The sequence below is a fragment of the Otolemur garnettii genome, unplaced genomic scaffold (assembly GCF_000181295.1).
Source record: "Otolemur garnettii isolate 467f Iridium unplaced genomic scaffold, OtoGar3 scaffold00265, whole genome shotgun sequence".
Taxonomy (NCBI): domain Eukaryota; kingdom Metazoa; phylum Chordata; class Mammalia; order Primates; family Galagidae; genus Otolemur; species Otolemur garnettii.
This window is the reverse complement of record NW_003852660.1, coordinates 943,620-970,303: the sequence shown is the minus strand read 5'-3', so window position 1 is coordinate 970,303 and position 26,684 is coordinate 943,620. Positions and strand designations below refer to the sequence as shown.

Sequence of the window (26,684 nt, the reverse complement as noted above, 5' to 3'; positions counted from 1 at the left end):
AGCCTCTGCTGTGATCTTGATTACTTGTTTCCCTCTATGAATTTTGAGTTTAGTTTGCTCTAGCTTTTCTAGTTCCTTGAGATGCATCATTAGGTTGTTTCTTTTAAGTCTGTTTTTCCTTTTTTTGATGTAGACATTTATTGCCATTAAGCTTCCCTCTTAATAACACTTTTTCTGTCTATATTGGTCCCAGTATATTATGTTTTCATTTGAATTTGTTTAAATAATTTTTTTAAATTTCTTAATTTCTTCATTTTTGAATGTTTCATTCAGGAACATATTGTTTAATTTCCACATATTTGTATAGTTCACAAAGTTCCTCTTGATATCTACTTTTTTTCCATTGTGGTCAGAAAAGATACTTGATACTGTTTCTACTTTTTTTTCAATTTGTTCATCGTTACCTGTGGTTTGTCCTTGGGAATTTCCCATATACTGGTGAGATGAATGTACATTCTGGAGGTTCAATGGAATGTTCTATAAATGTCTGTTAGGTCCGTTTTCTCTAGTTTACTTTGTTTCTTTGCTAGTTTTCTGAACGAATGATCTGTCCCTTGCCAAAATTAGGGTATTGAATTCCTCCACTATTATTGTATTATATAGTCTCTCTCTCTCTAGATCTAATAATATTTGATATATGAATCTGGGTGCTCTATGTAGGGTGCATATATTTTCACTGTTATAAAGTCTTGCTGAATTGACCCCTTTACATTATTATATCATAACCTTCTTTGTCTCTTTTGGCAAAAGTTGTTGAGTAAAAGTCAATTTTATCTAAGTATAGCTGCTGCTTCTTTTTTTAAAAAAATTTCATTAGCATGGAATATTGCTTTCCATCCCCACATTTGCAGTCTATAAGTGTTTTGTAGGCAGCATATAGTTGGGTCTCATTTTTAAATCCATTTATCCACTCTACATCTTTTTAACTGTAAAATTTAGTCCAATTGCATTCAATGTTGTTGATAGGTAAGGTCTTATTGCTGCTATTTTGTTACTTGTTTTAACTTACGTAAAACTCCTCTCTTCTTTTCTTACTGTCTTCCTTTGTGGTTAAGTGATTTTTATTTAATGACAGTAAGTTTTAATTTGTTGCTTTTCATTTTTATGATATTTGTTACAGGTTTTTACATTATGGTTGTCATGAGGCTTGCAAATACATCTTATAAGTATTTTAAAATGTTTTAATAATATAAAATATTACATATAAATATTTAAACACTATATATTAAAACTACTTAAATATTATTTAACTATTAAAAAAATTGTTATATGGCTATTTGAATATCATTTAAAAGTTTTAAATATGGGCAATGCTTGCACCTCAAGGAGTAGGGTGCCGGCCCCACATACCAGGGGTGGCAGGTTCAAACCCGACCCCAGCCAAAACTGCAAAAAATAAAATAAAATAAAATAAAATAAAAAATAAAAGTTTTGAATAAAACTGTTTTTCAAAAAAGAAAATAAACAAATAAAATAGTTATACATATTAACTGTCTTCTCTCACATGTTTAATTTTAGATGTCACAATTTATATTTTTTTATTGCCTACACCTTAACAGTTTGTCGTGTTTATAGTTTTCAATTCTGGCCTTTTAGTCATCTTACAAAACACATAAGTAGTTTGACCACCACAGTTATAATATTAGTATAATAATTACTTTCATGTCCTTTTCTTTAGGGCTGGAGGAGTCCCGTTAGCACTTCCTGTAGGACAGGGATGGTAGGGATAAATTCCCTCAGGTTTTCTTGTTTTTTTGTTTTTTTTTTTTCTGTCTGGGAAATTCTTAAAGTCTCCTTTGTTTTTCAGCAATGATTTTGCTGAGTTCAGTATCCTCAGTTGACACTATTTCTCACAGCACTTTAAATGCATTGTCCCAATCCTTCTTCACCTATAATGTTTCTGCTGAGAAGTCTACTGCCAGGCATATTGTATCTCCCTTATATATTATTTGCTTCCTCTGTCTTGCTGCTTTGCAAAGGATCCTTTGCAAAGGATCTTCTCTTTGTCTTTGGTGTTTATGAATTTGATTGCATATAAAGGTATTGGGGTTGAATCTTCCTAGTGACCTTTGCTCTTTCTGTACTTATGTATTTGTTTTTCTCCTGGGCTACAAAGTTTTTGTTATTTTGTCTTTGAATAAGCTTTCTACCCATTTTTTTACTTTCTCATTTCCTCTTTAAATCTAATAATCTGCATATTTACTATTTTTTGGCATAGCTCTTAAAAGATTAATCATTCCTTTCCTTAATTATTTCTATTTTCATTTTAGCATAGATCTGATAAAATTAATCATATCTTTTCAGTATTTTTTTTTTGTTTTTACTGCTGTGATTGTGTCTTTTCAAATACTTTGTTTTAATACTCACTGATTCTATCTTCCTTTTGGTCTATTCTGCTGTTGATGGTCCCTACCAATTGCATTGTATTTTTCTGTTCCAAGATTTCCATTTGATTTTTTTTATTATTTCAATATCTGTGTTAAAGTCTCAGATAAATTTCTGAATTGATTCTCCATGTTTTATTTAGCTTTCTTAAATCAGCTAATTTGAATTCTATGCTTTAGAGATCATGCATTTTCATCACTTACAATGTCTGACAATTAAGTACATGAACTTATATTGGTAACACTGAACAAACAGCTTGCTAAGGTTTTATAACCGTGGTATATCAGTGTCCCACAACTGTGTTCATGTCAAAGTGTGGCAGTGTCTTCCTGAGTGGCATAAATTATTGTCATGTGTTTTTGTGTCCCATCATGAGAATGCTGGAGCTTGAATTAGATTAATGAGGAAACATTAAATTTCTTGTTACATTTGGCAAGAATGGAAGTTAAATAGGAGGCATGTTAGTCTAAGTTTTGAGGATAATATCATGAAGAAAATGGCAGTGTACAAATGGATTAAATGATTTTTTTGAATCATTTAGAGAGAACGTGATAAAGAGCGGTAAAGGTGTCCAGTAGACAGCAGAACTGACAAAAACAATGCAAAAATTTGTTGAATTGTCATCACAATCATTACTGACTGGGAGAAGCATAGCAGACCAAGTAAACATCAATAGAGAAACAATTAGGAAAATTTTAACTGAAAATCTTAGCATGTGAAATGTGTGTACAAAAAGTGGTCCTGAAAATGCTCACTGAAGAACAAAAACAAAGGAGAGTCAAAGTTTGCCAAGACCTTTTGGAGAAGCAAAATAATGTTTGGACCATGTTGTCACTGGTCATGAAACATGAGTCTACCAATCCAGCCCTGAAACAAAGCATCAGAGTGCACAATGGAAGTCAGCTAATTCTCCATGACCAAAAGTTTTGTCAGTCCAAATCAAGACTCACAATAATGTTGCTAATCTTTTCTGATATCAGAGAGCTATATTCATTATGAATTTATATCAACTGGACATACACTCAACCAAGTTTACTAATTGGAAGTACTGAAAGGCTGTATGAAAATGTTAAATGAAAACAACCTGAACTTTTCACCAATAACTCATGTCCTTAGCATTAAGGCAATGCACCAACTCACAGCACTGTCTATGAGGGAGTTTTTAGCCAGTAAACAAATAACAGCATTGGAGCACCCCTTCTACTCACCTGATCTGGCCCCCAGTGACTTTTGTCTTTACCCACAGATAAAGGAAATGTTGAAGACATTTTGGTGACATTCAGGACAACAAGAGTAATATGACAACAGCTCTGATGGCCATTCCAGAAAGAGTTCCAAAATTGCTTTGAAGGATGGACAAGGTGCTGATTTGGGGGCATAGCTTCCCAAGGGAATTACTTTGAAGATGACTATAGGGTCATTTAGCAACATTATTCTGAATGTTATTATATTTGTGGGAGTTTGATAATGTCTGTATATTCAGAGATTAGATACTTATTTAGTTTTCACTGCCTAGCTTTGTTTGTGCCCATCCTTCAGAGGTCCTTCAAGGGATTCTAAGCTAACACTGTTGTATTCCCTGTATCTGTGACCACTCCAGCAGTCTCAGCACTGAGGATACTCTGTGTCCAGCTTTGCCACAACTCTCATGAGGGATTCAAGGTTGGTGTGGCTTTCTAGCACAGATGGTCCCGGGAAGGACCCAAGGAGTGTGATGGGGCAGTGTAGAAATGCTGGCAAGACCATCATTGAGGCTCAGACTCCTAGATTGTGAGATACAGACTAGCCTCCCTCTGGGTCCTTGTGCACGCAGCTCTGAGCTGGAAACTTAGCTCAGGAAGATTGGAGCAGCACCATTGTGCAACTTTTGTGTTCACTGCCAGGACCTATATCAGAGATAGATGAGCCTTTCCAGCAAGGAATTAGTGTGCACAGTTCCTTCTAAATACCTTGGCAGATGGGTTGGGGCAGGGCCATTTGCAGGCTTGAAGACAGAAGTAAGTTTGGCAGGCAGATCAGCCATCTAGATGTCTGTCTTCACTATGGATATGCCCCACCTAAGTTTTCAGTCCACCAAGATTTACAGACTCCTATCTGAATCCTGAGGCTTTCGCAGAGACTTCTGACTGTGGATGAATGCAGAATTTTTGTAGATGTGGAGGGATATGAGCAATTTACCTTCTATCCCACCATCTTGGTGACATCACCAATTTGTATTTTCTTTCTAATTTGGTCTCTTAAATTGTTGTCCAATTTTTTTACTTATTTTTTTATATTATCCATGTTTTTGAAATTCCCATCTATTCTCAACATTACTTCTAATGATTGAGGGTCACTCCTCCCAACAAAGTAGGGCATCAGAAACACAATATAAGAGCTAAGTAGAGCTGGAGACTGAGGGGAAATAAAGAAACAGAAAATAGGAAAACAGGAATAGAAAAAGATACTTTTGTTTCATTTTCCCCTGGAGGATTATTTCATTTCTTTTGTTTTAATGTATTTCACACAAAAGCCTTTCAAAAACTTTTTTTTCATGCTTACAAGTGTGCACAGTTTTCTCCAAAACTTCTTTCTTTAAAATTCCTTTTGAACTATCTCTATTCCCCAACTCTGGTCATAATTACACTTTACAATCATATGATAATTACATGCTAATGTAAGAAGCAAAGTAATAAAAATGTCAGATGACTAGTGTGGTGTAATGAAAAATAAATTTGATCTTTGTTCCTTGTTTTTGGCTCTGATTTTCAAAAACCCCTTTAATTTATTTTGTGATTGGAGAGTTATTAATACCTTTCAACCATACAAGATTTTATGCTAACAAGGTGACTTTTAGAGGGGCCTTAGACAGCTGAAGTGATCCCCAGGAAAAAGAAACCATGTGATTAGAAGGTTAAAATTTTGTGTACAGGAAGGGGCAAAGGGCTGGGGATTGAGTTCAATCACATGGCTCATAATTAATCATAGTGATGCTATGAAATCTCAGTAAAAACTTTGAAAAATGAAGGATGGAGAGCTTTCTGGTTGGGAACATACTGAAATACTGGTAGGATAGTGTACCTCAACTTCACAGTCAAAGAAGCTCTTGACCTTGGGAGACCTTTCCAGACTTTACCTATGTAACTTTTCATCTGCTGTTCATTTGTGATTTTTATAATCACTTGGAATTCGTATGTATAGTCCTTTCGTACACTCTGTGAGTCCTTTTAGCAAATTATTGAACCTGAAGAGGTTATGGGAAGCCCCAAATTATAGCTGTCTAGAGAAGAATTCATTTGTCTTGAGAATGCCTTGGATTTATGGCTGATGATTTGAATTGCAGGCATTTTTCTGGAAGTGAGATTCTCCCCCGGTGGAGACTGTACCATTTGTGGCAGTATTGAACTCTGTAGTACAGTTGATGCTAGAGAACTGATGTCAGAATGCAAGTAGTTATATCTATAAATCATTTAATACTTCTGAGTAAAATGATAAAAAATTCTACCAGTGATTGGAAACATCTGCAGGGAGAAATAGGGCAAAGATATCAATTTTTTTAATATAGTAATTAGGTAAAAGTAAGAAGTAAAAATTATGCACACTCGTAGTTTAAATTCAAATGAATAAATATTTATTGAGCACCTACTATGAGCCAATGCTTTGCTAAATGTATTATAAAATTAAATAAAAAATAGAATTTATAATTGATGAATGATAATATAATGTAAAAACAACAAAAGCACACTGTATTTTTTCTTTTCTTTCTTTTTTTTGGTCTGTCAGACAACTTGAGCAAGGATTAATAGTCCAGCTTCTAGAATAACTGAGTGGGAGTTTGGTCCTACCTGCTAGGTTGGCTTTATTAGGGCAGATTCTAGTCCTGTTTCTAAGAAAATGTTTATATTATTCCCCAAAAGAATTTAAAAGTACACTAGTTAATTTCTGTTTCTTTTAAATGTGGAAAAACATTGCCTGATCACCCATAGAAAAATGATAAATGCAATTTACATGTTGTTTTTTTTTTCTTTTTGGAGACAGAGTCTCACTCTGTTGCCCAGGCTAGGGTGCCATGGCATCAGCGTAGATCACAGCAACCTCAAATTCCTGGATTCAAACGATTCTACTGCCTCAGCCTCCCTAGTCCATGGGACTACAGGTGCTCACCACAATGCCCAGCTAATTTTCTCCATTTTTAGTTGAGATAGAGTCTCACTCTTGTTCAGGATGGTCCTGAATTTCTGAGTAAAAGGAATCCACCTGCCTCGACCTCCCAGAGTGCTAGGATTATAGGCGTGAGCCTCCACATCCATCTGGTAAAAATTTTTAGTGTGCAGATTTTTCTATTAACAATGTGACAGTATTATTATTTAACAAACAGGTTCAACAGTCTTCATATTCTAAGACCGTACAATGTACATTACAAGAACTACATTCACATAGACCATAATGTAAACACCTCCTCCTGGAACAGTTCCACACAGTGGCCATATGTATCTATGGTAAAGATGAAAGCATGTATCAGTTTGCTAAAACTATTGAAATTGAACTATCAAATTTAGAAAAACAGTGTACTTATATAACTGACAAGTTAGTTAAGTCATTACAATTTTATAATTCAAAAAAATACAATTTTATAATTCTATAAAGTTAACTATTTTATGAAAATTGGTAATTATAGTGGCTAACTTTAGGGAGTCCAACAATGACTTGTTTTTCTATAAAATTACAGATAAACTTGCATACAAATGTTTATGTAAAGAGAGAAAATTAGAGACAGAGTTTGCAGAATTTATTTCATGTCTTGATAAGCTAAAAGATCAAAAATGCCTGCAAGCGGCACATCCACACACACACACATATCATCTAGAATGACAAAGGTACTTTTCATGTACAGTTTCTTTCTTTCTTTCCTTTATTTGTTTTTTTTTTAGAGACAGCGTCTCACTATGGTAACCTAGGTAGAGTACCGTAGCATCACAGCTCAGAGCAATCTCAAACTCTTGGGCTTAAGTGAATCTCTTGCCTCAGCCTCTCAAGTAGTTGGGACTACAGGTGCCCACCACAATGCTAGGCTGTTTTTGTTTTTGTTGTTGTTGTTGTTGTTGTTGTTATAGTTGTCATTGTTGTTTGGCAGGCCTGGGTTGGGTTCAAACCCTCCAGCCCCAGTGCACGTGGCTGGTGCCCTAGCTGCTGAGCTACAGGCACCAAGCTTGGTATACGTTTTCTATTTGAAATATTAAAATGAATATCACAATAAGCAAGATTGTTAAACCTGTAATTTCTTTTTTTTTAATTACTTCTCGCTCTTCATTAATACATATTTTCTTCATTATTTTGTTCTGCTTAACTTGTTTGCAGTGTACAACTGCAAGTTTTGAATTCAGTGTCAAAGAGAGGACAGTACACTTAATCAGCTTCTTTTTCAAGAACCAGACAACAGAAATAGGAACTCATCATAGCTCAAGTAGGAAAATGGAGGCCTTTGAACACGTGAAAGCCAACACATTACGAGATTTATTACATTGAGAAAATGTACACTTATTTGTGAGTTTGTGTTAAATACCTTTCTCCATATCATAAATTGTAAAGAAGTTCTTGAAATTTTCTGTGCAAAGTGTTGTCATTACATTTAGCTTGAACTATCTAGTGATAGGTTTAGAAAATGTTTCAAATGATTAGTTTACTATTTTCAGTGCCTAAATATTTTTAAAAGATTTAAAGTTATTATTTTATTTAGCATTTAAAAAACCTTCCAAATCCCTTCCTGTTGTAATATAATAGGAATCTAAAATTATAATCCTCATGTGCTTACTCATAACTGTAATATATTTATCATAATCAAAATGTATCAAATTAGTAGAATGTTGACATATCAAGTTCTTATTAAATTGTTTGTAAATGTCTTTGGTCTCTGCCATCTTTGACAATTACTTCACTTTTTGTTTTTTCTGTACCTGTCATATGTAAAATATGTTATTTTTAAATTTATGTTTTTAAAAAATTCAATCTTGGGCCTTCAAACACTATTATAAAATAATAAAACTAAATTTATAACCATTTATATTTAACAATTGAAATAACTAATTGTATCTTTAATTATGATTTCAATCTTTACTGTGAAAATGATTTTTGTCTGTGAGGCCCCTTATTGAAATCTTGCACCATAGTAGATAGTTATGAGAAAGATGTATTATGTGCTCATGTGATTATTTCAGCAGTATTTTAGAAGCTTAACATATGGAACAAGCTTTTCAAGGAAATATCTAAACAACAAAATATTTTAGAATTGGCAGTAAGTTATTCCTCTGCACTCCTGTTAATCTTTCAGATTCATGATGTAATTTACTTTGACAGCTCTCCAAGTCATAACACTTCTAGAAAAATTTATCTGTTTATCTTCTAAGGATTCAGATATTTAAATATTATCTTTAAATTTATAGCCTTCCTTACTTAAAGATAATCACTTGAATGATGGTTTTTATGCTCAAGGAAAACAAAACTTTTTTTCATGCCTTCTCAAAACCTGCATTTTATACTGATGTTCTAGTTTAACAGAATGGAATTGTTTTCCTAATTCTTGTGTAACCATTATTTGCTGAACATTTCTATTTCAAAATTTCCCCTGATGAGGATTGCCAAATGTTTCTGCAGACATTTATGTAGTTCTAATTCTTCATCTCTTTCTTGCATTTTACAAATTGTTTTGTTTTTCAGGCTTTTCCTCATCATGGATATTATTGATTTAGCTTGCTTTCATTATTTTTTGAATTATAGTTACATTTCATGAGTTATAATTTTTGAACAACATTAAGTGATACAGAACTAACATTTATTTACAATGTTAGGTAAATACATACAGTTTATTTTATAGTTTTGTAAAAGTACAAGAAAGAACACTCATTGCTATTTCTCAAAATTCTGGTTTGAAAATCATCTATTTACAACCAACTGATTCTTAACAAAGCAAACAACTACATACACTGAGGAAAGGATGTCAACTCAATTAATGGTGTTTGGAAGACTACATAGCCACAAGCAGAAGGATGAATGAAGCAGGATCCTCCTCTCTGTACACAAAAATTCAAGATGGATTAAAGACTTAACTGTAAGACATGAAAAAAAAATTAGAAGAAAATGCAGAAAAAACTTTCATACATCAGCCTACCCAAAATATTTGTGACTAACATCTCAAAGGCAAATATAGCAAATAAATAAGTGAGACTTAATTAAATTAAAAAGATTCTGCACAGCAAAGGTAATAATCAACAGAGTGAATAGACAACCTACAGAATGGAAAAACAAAAAAAAATTTCCAACATTTCAATCCCGTCCATTGGTCAGTGTGTCTGTTTACATGATGGTACTGTTCTGTGCGGTTTGGAGTACTATAGCTTTACAAGAGATACTGAAGTTGGGAGATGACTCCAGGTTTGTTTTGTTTTCTCAAGATTGCTTTGAGGTCTTTTCTGGCTCCATACAAATTTTAGGATTATTTTTTTTTTTCTTTTTCTGATGCTGTGAAAAATGACATTGAAATTGTGGTAAGGATTATATTTAAACTGTAGATCACTTTGGGTAATATGGATATACTAATAATATTCTTTCAATTCATGAATACACAATGTCTTTCCTTTGCTTCTGTTATCTATAATTTCTTTCATCAGTGTTTTGTTGTTTTCCACATAAAGATCTTTCATCTCCTTGATTATATTTACTGTGAAGTATTTTATTTTTTTCAATGCTACTGTGAATGAAATTAATTTTTTAATTTCTTCTTTGGATAGTCTGTTGTTAGTCTAATGAAACACTACTGACTTTGGTACATTAATTTTGTACCTTGCAACCTTACTGAATTTTTTTTTATCAGTTCTAACAGAGATTTAGTGGAATTATTGGTGTCTTTTATATACTATAATATCATGTCATTAGCAAACAGAAAATTTCACTTCCTCTTTTCCTATTCAGAAAAAAAATGTATTTCCTCTTCTTGTCTAATTGGTCTAGATAGAACTTTCAGTGTTATGTTGAATTAAAGTGGTGGGAATGGTGATCCTTGCCATCTTCCAGATCTTAGAGGAAAAGCTTTTACCTTTTCTCTATTGAGTAGGATATCAGCTGTGGGCTTTTCATACCTTTTCTTTTATTGTGTGATGGTCCATCCTTCTATACTTCAGAAGTTTTGATCATGAAAGGATGGAGAATTTTGTCAAATATTTTTTTCTACATGGTCTTATACTCTTTCCTTTTAAGTCTATTCCTCAGGAAAACTATACATTTTTGTAAAACTGGAACCTTTTGTTAATTTTCTTTGTATCCTTGGGACCTAATTCAGCTCCTGATACATAACCATTAATTCATAAAAATTTCTTAGTTGTGTGGCTTATGGAATATTTTATAGTCAGAAGTGTTCTATATTTTAATTTAGCATAACATTTTAAAATGTATGTTTACTTACTATGTTGTTTTCTGATATTATTATTTATTCACGTTACATTTAAGCAAGATTTGAGCTATGAGTTAGTAAATCCCTTGACTAATGTTTTTAATATTCTAAAGAACTTTTGATGCAAATAAGTAATATAAATTAGCAAAATGAATTCTTAATATATGTAAAAAAGAATAACTATAAAAGGGAACAGATGTTTTCACTTCTGTCCAGTTACTGCCATAAAAATATCAGATTTTCTGAATTTAAAATGCCAGAAGTTTAGATTTTTATATTAACTATTAAATGTTAGAAACTTATTGGACTTTGTTAAATTTACACACCTCAAATGCAACTCTTCTCTGGTTCAGATTTAGACTAATTGCTGCCAATTATTTACTTCCACCCACATGTTTTCTAGAGACACAGAAAGGTAGGTAAATGATAGTGTCACAAAGATCAAAGTGGATGGTTAAGGCTAAGTGTTAATCATCTCAATTCTTATTTTTCCATATTAAAAATCAGCACAGATGAAGTTCCATGTATAAAATTAATCCAGCTTCTTCTTTATTTATAACCCCAAAAAGAAAGTAATTGTGTAATGTATTCTTATCAGGAAGGAATCTTGAAATTTTTATTTTTTACATAACTTTAAAGCTAATGTGCCTTGAATTTAGTGTCATAAACTCTGTTTCTCTTCACGCAAAGTTAATAATAAAAGAACAGTAATTCATAAATGTAGACTATCCACTGAAACAGAAGGGCAGCCCCACTGGGTTGATATGAAAGCCTTTCTAAGGGTGGGTAGCATGATACCTATTTTAGAAGATGGAGGAGGACATGGAGAGCTGGTGTTAGAAAACATTGAATTCTATAAGATGGTAGCATTATGCACAATGGGGCAGAACCAAAATATGAGGAAGGAGTTTTTAGGATTTAGGCCAGTGGTTCTAAACCTTCCTAATGCTGCAACCCTTTAATACAGATGATGTCATCACCCCAGGTACTCAAATGTGGGAGTATCTGCATGTGGGTGGACCTGCCTGGAGATGGATAGGGGAACAGTGACTCTGTAGGAAACATCAAGTAGAACGAATGCTGAAAAAAGCCACTAGATTTGGGAATTACATTGTGATTTGGTCCAGAGGGAAGAATGAAGGAAGGTAAAAGAATTATGGTTGAGAAAGTAGGGCATAGAAATTATTAATTTGTACCAATAAAACTCTCAATTTTTTAACCTCCCACATTGTTCTTTTAAATCTAATAATTTTATCATTTCATTCCATATGGTATTGGATGGATACAGATTAAAGGAAACAAAATTTCTGCCAGAAACAAATTCTATCTTCCAAGAAAGGCACATGTTCGTAATAGCAAAACAAATGGGGGGAAAAAAGGCAAGACCAAACATATTAAAGTGTCTGAAATTGATGATGACTTAAATGTCTTGGATTTTGTTTACTTATTTTATATATAAGTACTTGTAAGGACAACACAAAATCATCAGAGAAACTTCAACTGAATGAAAAATTCTACTAGAAAGTAAATACATGTTTTAATGAATTATAGCATATGTTTATACTAGAATTAATAATATAAATATCTATTTACCTTGTAAAATGTTACAGTCAAAAGAAGTGCAGTAGTAAAAAGACATTGCATAACATAAAAATTAGTCATTTACATCTTCAGATCACCATTAAAGAACAAGTAGGAGAGAGATATTGAGTGGACCTCAAATTGTTTCTTTCTTGCTTTTTGCATATGAAAGTGATAAGGCTTTAAACTATGCAATAAATTGTCTCTTTTCATGTGTCTACTATAAGTAGAATATATTTATTCATTTGTTTAATGAAATTTCATTGACCATGTGCCAGGCATTGTGTCAGGTACTGTTTACAGTAATAGAATGCAAAAAATGATACCTGCCCTTCCTAATTTATGATCTAGCTGAGGCAGATAATTAATAAATTTAAAAAAATAAAGGAGATATTATAGAGTTTAAAAGACCTATGATAGTAATGTGAGGTTATATTCAAGAGTAGCTGGGGAAGGACTATTTTAAATCAGGTGATAAAGAAAGGCTTTTGGGGAGAGAATATTTGAGGTAAAATGATAACATCAGACCATCAGTAAAAACTTGGAAAGTGGCATCATTGAGAGAGAAAGAGCTATACAAAGCTCTTTAAATGCTACATAATTTAGCATATTCAAAGATTTAATTATAATAGAAAACAGTATATTACAGAGTTCCTATATACAGTATTGTTAGATGTTTTATTTTATTTCTGTATTTGTTGTAATCATAGTGAGGTGTAGATGTGAATATGATTTCCATGTCACAGGTGATAAAACTCAGGATCAGGGAATTTAAATAACTTTTATAAGCTCATACAACTAGACAATGACAATGGTTAACTTAAACTTGTGTTTCCAAAATCCAAGCTCCAAACCTTCATGTGTTGTATGCTTGTTAGATCCAGATTTTTAATAGGTGGACCTTTCCACTGATATTAAAAACTCAAGTCCAAATCTCAACTTGTGATCTTATGTTGTTCCATACATTCTATTTTATAAAAAGTGTTACAGGGTGGCACTTGTGGTTCAGTGGGTAGGGCACTGGCCCCTTATACTGAGGGTAGCAGGTTTGAACCCAGGCCCAGCCAGCTAAAATAGCAGTGGCAACTGCAACAACAACAAAAAAACAGCCAGGTATTGTGGCGGGCACCTGTAGTCCCAGCTACTCAGGAGGCTGAGGCAAGAGAATTGCTTAAGCCCCAGAGTTGGAGGTTGCTGTGAGATGTGATGCCATGGCACTCTACCAAGCGCGACAGAGTGAGACTCTGTCTCAAAATAAATACATACACACATAAATAAATAAATAATAAAAAGTATTACAATTATATGCCCATTTAGCCAGAGACCTGGATATCATTGTTATCTTCTCTCTACTACCAGTTTCAATCATCATATCCTCCTAAAATTTAATTTCCAAATATGTTTTAAATAAGATGTTTTTGCAAGTATCACAGTAGAATTTATCTTCACAGTAAATTTACCTTACCTTTTCCATGGACTACTGCACAAACACCTCATTTGTCTTGCCCAGTTTTCCCATGCCCCCTACCTGTTCACAGTCCATTTTCCACATTGCCATCAGCGTGAACATTGTAAACATACCATAAAACTCCTCCTCTTAAAAGTACTTCACCTTTTCCCCATTTCCCTTAAAAAGTAATTCAACATAATTAACATAGTTTGAAAGTAGGGTGACCATAGGTCCTGTTATTCCTGAAATGCTCTCAATTTATACCACTGTTTTTCAGTGTAATTCTTAATTAGCCCCCTTTTTCCTCTGAAATCCTAGTACATGGTTACTTGCTCCCTCCAGCCATTTACTCTCTGTATATGCTACTATCATATTCAAACAGAAATGTTTGTAGTTCTTAAACTCTTTCAAACTTTTTTCCAGGTTCTGGGCCTTCTGTTTATATCTTTCTACTTATCACTCACTCTTCCAAAAATTAGTGGCTAATTCCTACTCAATTTTAAGTCTCAATTTAGATGTCACTTCTAATTAAGCTCTTGGCTTTTTTACCAAAAGAATAAGCTAGGTGCCCTTCTCAAGAATCTTATCACTCTATCATTATTACATTTACTCACCGTAATGTTTTTGCCTATTTTTGTATTGGTACCACCCACATTTTTCTGAGATCTTGCAGACAAGGAAAGTATGCACATCTATTTATTTGCTGAGGGCCCATATTTAAAAGAAAATAATTCTGTTAACTAGTCAGAATTTATTAGTTCTATATAGGAAATCTATCCTGTAGCACTGAGGATGGTGCCCTACAGAATGTAGGTTCTCAACACCTATTTTGTTTAGGCAGTGTTTTAAGTTTTTTAAAGTGATTAGAACTAATGTTAATTAGCTTTTCTATTTAAAATAGTATTGAGAAATAGGATTCAAATGTGTGGAACTAGGAAGAGACTTAATTTCCTACAGGGTAAGTACAGTAGGTAAAAAAAAGTTTAGTATTTGAAAATACAGTGTGTGAATTGACAATGTTATTAAACCAAAGAGTGTTTTTCATTTTTTGTTTAGAAGAATAGGTGTGCTATGCAATGTTATTGAACTGATGTCTCATGTAGGTGGATAAGAAAAGAAAACATTTTAAATATATGTTATTTCTTTATTAAAGTTAGAGGGCAATGGTTGGATTTGGGAAATCCATCTCCTCGATCAGAAAATTGTTGACCATGGGTAATCTGAGTGAAAGAAACCACTATCACCAAAAACGGCACACTTTGATATACTGGGCTTGTCATAGATTCAAGTTTGTTTGCCAAGATATTTTTAGACAAGCTAAAAAGACAAATTATTTTCACAAATAAAAAAAATGTTGCTTTTTCCTAGAAGTCTTGCCTCTGTGTTCTCCAGCTATGTCTAGGAAAATCTGATCATAGGGTAAACTGAGCTTAGGTTTATGAACAGAAAATGATGTTACCAGAATTGCTAGTAAGATTAATTGGCAGGACCATGTAGGATGATTTGGAGTGAAAAAGACTTGAAGTTATAAAATTAGTAGATTTAAGCCCTGCAAAGTGTTATAGCAACAGGATGCAGAAGAGAGAATTGTAAGGTAATTGTATGTATTAGTGATAGACTTTGGAAATTTGGGGGATGGACTAGGAAGGAATGGAATCAGAGATGCTCTGATGGACTAGCTAGTAAGTGTAGACACTGATTAGTTACTAGTTAGAAGATTAGTCAGCATGATGGCCAATTTTTTTTGGTGAAACATGAGGTTAAATTTATAGAGCAGTATTCAGATGGCTACTTGTAAGTGAAGTTTGGGAAAGATGTGAAAACTAACATGAGTTTTGAGGACTGAGATTAAATATGTAAAGCCAAAGACTAGATGGTTATACAATGAGAAAATAGAGGAAGGCCAGTGTTGGACTCATGCTTTAATTACATATAGAAAATCATGGTTTTTCTCAATACTCCTCCTAATGATTATTAATGTTTGATATATCCTGTCTCCCCATATGTGCTGAAATCTGCCAGTGTCCTTTGCTCCCCTGGGTCTCTATCTGTGCTTGTCATCACTTACCCCCACAATGAGAGTACTTTATTTCACATAGGTCAACACAATTTACCTAGGCAGAAATGCATAAAATATAGAATCCTCATAGACTTTTCTATCTTCAAATTTTTGAACAGAAAGAACGGGAGAGAGGTTCTAATTTGGCCTTTATGTTTCGACTGCCTTTTGCTGCCGGGAGGGTGTTCAGCATCAGCATGTTGGATACTCTACTCTATCAGGTATGCTAATATTGCTAGTTCTCTAAAATGGTTACTTTATGTTTGAATTTTATTTAAGAAATAATACATCTAGTATTTCTCATGGATCTGTTAACTTAAAATTCTCTCTATAAGTAATTAAATATTTTGTTTCATGTATTTAATGACATAAATGCTCCTATGAAAAATTCTGTAAAAAAACATCATTTTAAAAAGTAAACCATGGAAATTTTTTTAGGCTTTCTTTTGTCAGTTCCCACAATATTTATGATGATGTTTTAATACACTTTATCTTAAGAATATTATGGAATAAAAAAAGAGATAAGAAAAAATTACTAAGTTGAAAAAAAAGAGCATTCCTCATAGTACACAATCTTTTTTGTAGATTTGAAATAAAACATCAGATTGATGTTGGTGAAATGATAAACCAAGGGCAATTTAAGCATCTACCAATTATTATCTTCTTTAGAAAATTATAAAAGTGATTTTACAACAACTAAGAACCATTTAATCTTTTCTTGAATGCTAAGTTAACCTTTTCAATTTACTATAGCTAAAAGTTTTATGGATATGTTCTTTCCCACATATATTATAATACTTTTTGTCTCTGCCAAAAACTGAGTAATATTTTGGTAATATTTCACATGCTCTGATTCCAGTAATCATATACTCTCTAAAGATTCCATTAAAAGGAAAAAAAAAGATATTCATAGGGCCTTAAATTAATTGATAATGTTCATTTCCAATTAAGCACTTAAGCATTTTGTTATGCCTATTTTGGGGGGATTGTTTATTTATATCCTATGTTTGCTTAACTGAACAAACTAATCCAAAGATAGTAAAAGCTTTTCTGTTGAACTTTGGGCTAATTTTGCCCACAAGTGTGCCTGAAGCAAAGCCAAGAACCATCTGCTTATGTCAGATGGATGACTGAGCAAACACAACAAAGGAACGTAAATACTCCTATTTTCATAAAGTCTCCACACATATTATCTGGGTACTCCAGGATTCAGACCTTGCCCTGCAAACACCATGACCACACACACATACTTCTAACCTCTTTAAGAGATCAGATTGGAAGGGAGATTTTGTTTGTAGAATACCGTTAAAACTGAAGATTTTATATCAATAGGAACCAAATGCTTGGGCTTTATTATACACCAATGGCTTTTTTTAATCACCCTATTCTATGTTTAAATAGAATCTTGTAAAAAAAAAAAAAGGCTAATGTGTAAGTTAAATAGAGGAAAGCTATTTTGTGGAGGTGGAAAATGATATTTTTCTTTCTCTTCACTTTGCCTCATATTTTATGTTCTAAATAGAAAAGAGAAATTGGTTGAAGCTTGTGCTAAAAGAGTAAACTGAACTAGAACTATAGGTTTTAAAGTCTTAAATGTAAGAGTAAACATTACATCAAGTATTTCCATCCAATACCTACATGTGTGTATGTATAACTGAAACATGAAACTTACAGTTCAACACATAACATTTCTGCTTATAATCGGCTATATTATTTTCTATCTTATTGAAAGACACACTGTTTCATTTAAAAATTGGCTGTCCAGGCTCAACGCCTGTAGCACAGTGGTTACGGTGCCAGCCATGTACACTGCGGCTGGCAGGTTCTTGGCCCAGATAGAAAGGCAATAAAAAATGGGCGGGCGTTGTGGCGGGCACCTGTAGTCCCAGCTACTAGAAAGCTGAGGCAAGAGAATCACTTAAGCCCAGGAGTTTGAGGTTGCTGTAAGCTGTGATGCCAGGGCACTCTATCCAGGGCAACATAGTGAGACTCTGGCTCAGGAAAAAAAAAAAAATTGCTGTCCATAACCCATAACTCTACTTTGTGAAAAGGACTTAACTACAGAATTCGTAAAATCTAGAAAGTAATTTCTCTTCATTAGGACTTTTGATAGATTGTTAATAGTTTTTGAAGTATTGGGCATGATTTTCAAGGACACTTTCTTTAATCTCTTACTAAGAAAATGGTCTATGTGTCTCAAAAGACTGTTCTGCATTTCAAACTTTCCAACGTAAGAGATGCACTATCACCTGAGGGAAATGCAAGATTTCAAATTAAAAACAACAACCACCACACCCTCTTTTAGCATGGAATGGTGTGGAAAGAGAATATAAGCAATAATATAATATAAGCAATAATAAATGAGAATTACAGTTTAGAAACTAATTTTGCTAACATATAGCATAGTCCTAAAATATAGATTGAAATTTTTCATTGCAAATAGATTTAAATCTTAATAGTGTTTTAAGTATTCACATTTTGTTTATAATTTTTTGTTTTTAAAAATTTAAAAATGGGGATGATGTGGTGGCTCAAGCCTATAATCCAAGCACTTTGGGAGGCCAAGGTGAGTGAATACCCTGAGCTAAGGAGTTCCAGGCCAGCCTGAGCGAAAATGAGACCCGCTCTATTCCAAACAGAAAAACTAAATATGTGTAGTGGCAGGTGCCTGTAATTCGAGCTACTTGAGACGCTGAGGCAGGGAGATGTCTGACCCTAGGAGTTTGAGTTGCTGTGAGCTATGATGATGCTATAGCACTCTAGCCAGGGCAACAGATTGAGACTCTGTCTCAAAAATAAATAAATAAATAAAATAAAAATGTTTGCATCATGCCTCATTGCACATATGTAAGCATATCAAAATAATAATTACTTCTGATATTTCTTTATGAACAGCATAACCAGTTGTGTTTATTTAGGACAGGGATAAGATAGACTTGGTTTTTTTTTTCTAATGGAGGCTTAATGATGTGTTATGAGAGGTAATCTTTTGGAAGTGGTTAGCTGTTCACATTCTTAGCTATTCAGTACATCTCAGACATCTAATAAATACTTATTTTGTTTATATTGTAGTCATTTGTGAAGGATTATATGATTTCCATCACTAGACTTCTGTTGGGACTGGACACTACTCCAGGATCAGGGTTTCTTTGTTCTGTAAGTAAATCTCTAAAACACAAGATTGTTCTGATAGAAGGTTTTAAAATTCATCTACCATGTATTTTGGCTGACTCTTCCATGTCCTATATTATTTTATCTGATGTATGTTCAAAGAATTGCATAGAGTTTTTAAATTCCTTAAAACTTTCATGGAAAATATATTTATTTTAATTAACAATCATAATAGCTATTCCATATAAAATTCAGAACAAGTTGACTTGTTTGTTTATTTGTTTTCCTAACTGACAATTTGAGACTGACAGGTTTTGATGTAGGGTTCCATACTGTCTGGGAAAATTATCATCATGCAGTTTCACCAGTTTGTTTAATAGATGACTGTAACTATGTCCATTTGCTAGCTTGCTAGCCATTCAGATTTACAAGTAGCAAAGAGGCACTAGAACTCTTGTTTCCTGCCTATTAGCCCTAAGCTTTTTCTACCACACATCTTTGCAATGTGGATGTTAATAGAGCACAGGGTTCAAGAAGTACTTTTGCACTGTAATGTCTTTTGCATTTTACATTCCATAGCATTGGCAGACCGTGTCCACTAAACACCAGTGGCAGACTCCAATTATTACAAAAATATCTCCATGTGACTTATTTCTCCAGTTCGATTACCAGTGCTCTGAGGCCTATAACTACTATTGTAACAGCATACTGCTTTAAACTGAGTACTTAGATTTTTTAAGTTTGGGTGAGATAAGTTGAAGTAAAATAAATATATTTAATACATGAGTAAGCATTTGTGAAATATTCCTTTGAGATATTAATAAATTCAGCCATTAAGAAAAAAAAATAACCACCAGATTTTTAATTTTTAAACACCTAATATGTAAATAATTGATATGTATTATAGATGAAAATCACTGAGGATGACTTATGGATCAGAACTTATGCCAGACTTTACCAGAAGTTGTGTTCTTCTACTGGAGATGTTCCCATTGGAATCTATAGGACTGAGTCTCAGAAACTCACTACATCAGAGGTTTGGAAATATCAAAGCATTCCTGTTTTGATGTTTAATCTGTTGAATATGAGCATTCATAAACTTGGAAACTGATTTCTAAAAAATACCTTAGAAAGTGAAGAAGAATATTATCTGAATACATAGTATTGAATTTCAGAAACAAAAATCTTTTCAACTAATTTATTTTAGAAAACTACATCAGAATTTCACAAAATCTTATTGGCTCAGAGGCTTAGTTTATGGATGTTGTACTCTAGATTCTTTTTGCAGAATAAGGATTATACATGTCTAGAAGATTGTCAGAAAGCAAATTAATTTTAAATACATAAGAAAAGTCCTCAGGGCATACAACCTAGATTTCTAATATATCCTCCAACTTTATACATTAGCATTTGGAAGGAGGCAAAACAAAGAGATATCAGTAGGTATTGAATTAGGATTTCTCAATCTCTAGATTGAAGACCAGTTAAAGTCAAAAGACAACTCTGGGAGTAGTGCCAGACTTCCCCAGAGGAGAGCTCAGTAAATGTAACACCCAACTAGCACCCATGAACATGGAAGGATGATTCCTGATGACTGCATACAGGTGAAAACATACTCGGATTTTGAATTGGTCACTTGATGTGCTTCTAAGTAGTTTTTACATGCTTAGCAAAACACTACTTTTTAAGTCAGACTTTTTTTATGAAATGAAGATTTTAGATAAATGCACTATCCTATCAATATCGATCAACTTATTTAATATAAATTTTGATTATATTCTTAAAAAATTTTTCTTCTTCCACCACCTTTGTTATTATAAATTCTAAAGAAATTTTTGATAGCTATTTCTTTTTTGTGATCTCCTGTAAAATCACCTGAACTATGAGGTTCAGAGCAGTCATATGTATTTCAGTGGTCTATATTACCTTTAAACCACTCATAATTAAATCAACAGATCTATGCATAAAAAAAAAAAGTTTATAAAAAAAACAGAAGAACAACATAGTAGATTTTTAGTTTTCTTGTGTTGTTAAAATTTATAATGTGACACTTACAGAAGTAGCCAGCAGCAGTTAGTTCAGCTTTTCTGAGATGTTGCTGATGGTTTTACTGTACCATCAAGGGTGTTGTTAAATGAAGCTGTGCTGCCATCTCTTCTGCTGAGTTCAAGTTTTTCTTTGGCTGTAGTCCCTATGGTTCACAACACAGAAAGTGAGACCAAATCAGAGAAAATTAAGAACAACTAATGGAGAAACAGTCCAGAGAGTTACATGTTACATATGACTGAAAATTTAAGACTACTAGATCCAAAAAGGTTTTGTTGTTGTTGTTGTTGTTGTTGTTGTTGTTGTTGTTTGCAGTTTTTGTCCTGGGCCTGGTTTGAACCCACCAGCACCCTACACCTCTGAGCCACAGGCACTACCCCAAATTCTTTAATTGAAAGTTAAGAGGAGACCAAGTGTTTTCACACCCAAGCAATCAAGCATTATAGTAATCTGTTTGGGCTACTGTTAAAAATACCATAGATTGGGTGGCTTATAAACAACATAAATTTGGCACAGTTCTGGAGGCTAGAAAGACAACATTTAAGGCATGAGCCTATGAGGTGTTTGGTGAGGCGAGCTCCCTAGTTCTTGATGGCCATCTTCTCACTGTATCCTCTCATGGGGGAAAGGACAGGGAGTCTCTCTGAGACCTATTTTATAAGGAACCTTTGTGACCTAATCACCTTTCAGAAGCCCCACTTCCAAATAACATCACATTGAGGATTAGGTTTCCACATGTGAATTTTGGGCAGAGGGGAAACAAATATTCAGTCTATACAAGCTCTATTGCTTTCTTTTGTCTTTGGTAAGTATAAAGAAGATTTTCATACAGCATGAGTATGGTCATACTTTTCTCTCAAATATATACTTGGTGTAAATTTCAATGTATCAACTTCTCCCTTGGTCAAGTGCACATCCATGTAGGTCATTCTGTGTTACTGAAAAGCGTTGTTGTATGCTGTTTTTCATGTAGGTAGGGAAAGGATAACTGAGTATTTGTATGGTCATCAAGGGGCACTTAACTACATTTTGGTCAACTCTACCCATCACAAGTAAAGATCACTTCAGCAAAATGCTTATGAAACTGCAAACTTCTAGCTTGTATAAAAAATACCTATCATTGAGAAGATAAAAAGAAAATGAGTTAAATAATGGTAGTACTTCCTATTTTCCTGTGTTGAATTCAATTCATCTTTTGGCATACCTATTTTTATTTACATTTTATGTTATGCCTATTGTAAAAAGAATTGAGAAAACAAGTAAAGATTAAAAATAGGGAAATCAAGCACTATCAACAACAAAATACATTAAACAGAGTCAGAGAAATCAATACTTCTCTACATCTAACATATGCTTAGTGCTACAGTTGAGCCTGACTTTATATTTATTTTTTGTTGCAAATAAGGCAAATGGAACTATGTTGATTTATGTAATTGTAGCCTGAAATATGAAAGAATAAGTTTCAACTTCTAAATATTTGTTTTTCTGGATCAATTGTTAAAAGATTGAATTTGTTCTGGGCTGCTTTAATTTAGAAATTTTAGATAAGATGATGAATAGTATGTACCTTCAATCACTGTTTTGCAAGATGCAAAGGTACCATTAAAGCGGACCTCCCTTGGGTTAATCTTCTATTAAAAAAAAAAAAAACAGAGGGGGTTATCAATTAAATCTTAACTCAGTAAAGATATTGAATTTTGTGTATAGGAAGAAATATTACTTTTTTCTGACTAAGAGTTTAGTGGATCTAATGAAATGAAAGATGTCTTAGACAGTTTACCATTTCTCTCAAATGTTAGATGGTCTAAAAAAATAAATTTTTGACATCCAAGTAACTCTTCATTGGTTGAAATGCAAATTTTTATCTTACTTGAATTCAAGGAAGACACTAGATTTTAAGAGGGTGAAAGTTTATTTAATGATTAAAATTGGAGAGTCTCTATTTCTGCTTAGATCAGACAGATCCCTATTCTGTCTGATGGTTCAAAAACTTGGACTACTGTCTTTCACCCCCCAGCAACAAATACTGAAGGTTTATTCCATGGAGCTGTTAGTGGGCTGGGGGGCACTGGACAGGGCTGAGGCCTAGGAGTACGGCACAGGATTCCCAGTGCTAAGTAAAACTATGTATTTCACATGATTTATACTTAAGTAACAGGTTGGAAAGGTCCTCCCTAGGGAATCTGACCAAGTTAAGTGGAAGGACCTAAAATTACAGATGTGGGAAATTGTCTAGGTCAGTGTTTTTCAACCCTTTTATCTCACAGCACACTTGAACTGATAGTTAAACTTACATGGCACAGTTAAATTATGTTGTTCAAAATTAAAAAGTAAAAACCGAATGTACTTATTATAAGTTGAACTTCTTTCATAAATAATTTAATTAATGATCTCTAAAATTTTTTGTGGCACACCTAAAATCCTCTCACAGCACACCAGTTGAAAATCACTGCTGTAGGTAAGTAATTTAGCCAGATTGTCATGAAACTCAGTAGTAAAAAGAATCTCACCAAGTGCTTTCAATCAATTCATTATTCTCTTAAATAAGAGAAGACAAATAAAAATTGCATAGTATATCAGAAAATCTTTTAATATGAAATAAAGAGGGGAAAAAAGAAAACCTTGTAGAAAAGACAGCCTGTTGAGTTAGAAGAAAATTTTTAAGAATTTAAAATAAAAACTCTATTCCTACATATTTACCCAAGAGAAGTGATTATACAGACACACAATGATTTGGACACAAATTTTCTTAGCACCATAATGAATAATTGCTGAAAATTATTTGACATTAGAAACAAACTAATGCCCTTTAATAGCTAAACAGTTAAACTAAATGTGATAAATCCATGAACGGAATGATAGTAACAGAAACAAACTATTTATATGTGCTGCAACTTGGATGAAGCTCAACAACATGTTAAATGAAAAAGGACAGACACAAAAGACTACATATTGAATGATTCCACTTATGTGAAATGCCATAAAAGGCAAATGTGTACAGATAGAAAGTAGATTAGTGATTGCCTGAAGCAGGGAGAGGTCAGGAGAATGGAGGTTAATAGTTAAAGGATATGATGGAACTCAATGGGGTAAAAGAAATGTTCTAAAACTGTTTTACTATGATGCTTTAAATAACTTGGCAAGTTAACTAAAATAACTTTGAAATGAACACTCCAATTTTATGCACAGCTAAAGCTATCTAACTTGTGTAGGAGTAGAATAAATAATCCAGTAGAACCTTCATAGTCAACCACCTCCCTACATTGACTGCCTCCTTAAGTCGGCCTAGTTTTCATAAAGCAGACACACACACATGTCCTTATCAGTACCTACTGATAGGAAGGCCTGCTTCCTCATGTTGACCGCCTCTGTAGGTTGACCACTTTGTTACTATCAAATTGGGTGGTCAACTTACAGAGGCATTATTGTATTTCAAATACACATTTTTAAAAATAAATCCTTCCCAAACCTGCTTTCTAAAGAACTTAACTTCTAAAGAACTTAACCAAAGTAAATGCCTAAAATGAGGCAGAAATTATAATATGCAAGAAACCTGACATTTTATGGAAATGTGGTGGCAAGACTAAAGGCAATGGAATTCTCAGAATGTTGGTGAAAGGTTCACCAGGCACAAAGGGATATCTGGAGAAGGTCAGAAGACATTAGAGAAATTTATCTTAGGAAGATGAAATCTGTGGAATTCCTGATGCATCTCAATATCAAAAAAAAAAAAGATTAGACAATTGCCAGAGTTCAGAATCAACTATTGTACATATCTGAGAAAGTAATAAAATAAAATAATTATTTAGGAATATAACACAACCATCAACAAGGAATGTGTGCAGGAAATAAATACTAACCATGTTTCTTACATGGTTCCTCTGTGCATTGCACTTACTAAGAATATGTACTAAATTTTGATCTGATCAAAATTATATAGAATTATTTTGAGATGATGAGAGATGACAAAGGTAGTGGTATATATGGAAATGATTGTTAATTCTTCCTCTTCCAGAGTAAGAGATCATTAAGTAAAAGCAGAAATTGAAAAAATTGAGAAAAACAATCAAGCATCTTGTATACAGGCAGAGAGGTGGAGGCCAACAGAAATAGCTAAGAAAGACAAAAATGAAAGGGCAATGAGGGAGATTATTAGGAAAACTGATATTTTTCCCCAAAAAAACTTATTTTTAAACTATTTTAACTATGCCTTCCAACTAACAGACTTATAGACATAAAGTGGTGATACTAGTTAGATCTATTTATTATTTCTTCAGTATATACTTTTAAGTGCTAATTCTCTTTTGTTTTATGAGGAATTTTATAGAAGTTGACACTTTATATAAGGATAAACTAATAGAAAGACTTCTAGCTTTGCTTCCCTATGTTTTCATGCATTTAAAAAAATACATTTTAAAGGCAGGTGTAGGTTTTCATATTACATCATCTAGCCTGCTTTTAATGTCTTCCCATGTTCTGTGTAGAGACAAAAATTTATATCATAAAGTATATCTTTGACATAGCTACTTTGATTGTGAGGGTGGAAGAAGCACAGAATACTCTAGTAAACTTAGCTTTGAAAAGACAAATAATAATAAGGAATATTCATAATCAAAATCTATAAAATTTATAAAAGACCTAGAATACTATCTTCTTTCTTTCCAGTGGGCTATAGAGTGGTGGAAGAAGTCACACAAATCAGAAGTAAATCAGACATGCACACTGAGCTAGAAAAATCAGTCCACAGAGAGTAGAGACAGATTTGCTCCTTTATAACTAGTTACATGTCACCAAGACAGGAGAATTTCTACCACTATCTATATGTTAATATTTCAGGGAATTTTTACAAACATTAATTCTCTTTGTTCACAAAATAAATACAGCAGAGTTGTCATACGTACAAACACACGAAACCTGAAAACAAACACACAAAAACAAAAAAAAAGGAAAGAAAATACAGGAATGAAAAGGACACATGTTCCTTTGGGGGGGTAGACTAAAGGGACTAATATTTTCTACCTCAATTCTTTATACGGAATTCTAAAATCTAAAAAGTTCACTAAACTCATTTGTTGGCAAAACTTCACCAGAATTGTCATGAGATTATTTATAACGTTACTTATTCCTCTTGAACAGACTATTTATGCTTCTGTTGCAGAAATATTAATGTTTTTTATTCTAAAATGCTATCCAGATCCCACTGGGAGTATTATCATGCAGCACATGATATAGCATTAACTTTCCAACATCTGAATAATTCTGCATTAACAAACACATTTGTCCCTGGGTTCTTTGAGTAAGAAAAGGTAGACCTGCATTTGCCTCTAGTTTTCCAATGTAATGAAAATCTAATTTTTTGAAATATATCTAGTGAAAATTTTACTGGAAACTAGAAAGAAATCATATAAAGCTTATTATAGTACTGACATCTGTTATTGTGTATGCAATAAAATGTGGAATGCTACGCTGACATTTGATCACCACTATAATCAATAAATCATATAGCTTTCAAAAATTTGCATAGTGGGCATTTATTAACTCTACTATTAAAATGGAAAGTATCATTTTAAACATATTATTAAAATCAAAATTGCCTTTCATAAAATCTCATTAATGAAATGATTTTAATA

The 26,684-nt window shown here is 33.1% G+C and overlaps 1 protein-coding gene across 5 annotated transcripts in view; it reads left to right on the top strand.

Moving 5' to 3' along the window:
* Window positions 1–26,684, top strand: part of KCNT2 (potassium sodium-activated channel subfamily T member 2) — a 271,111-nt gene that overhangs the window by 203,832 nt on the left and 40,595 nt on the right. For all 5 annotated transcript variants that reach the window (XR_002771293.1, XR_002771292.1, XM_012813477.1 and 2 more), the window contains 3 exons: window positions 16,017–16,118; window positions 18,970–19,053; window positions 19,916–20,044. Coding sequence is in view for 3 of the 5 variants with exons in the window: in XM_012813477.1 (XP_012668931.1) it covers window positions 16,017–16,118; window positions 18,970–19,053; window positions 19,916–20,044 (315 nt within the window). In the remaining 2 variants the exon portion in view is untranslated. The remainder of the gene's footprint in view (window positions 1–16,016; window positions 16,119–18,969; window positions 19,054–19,915; window positions 20,045–26,684) is intronic.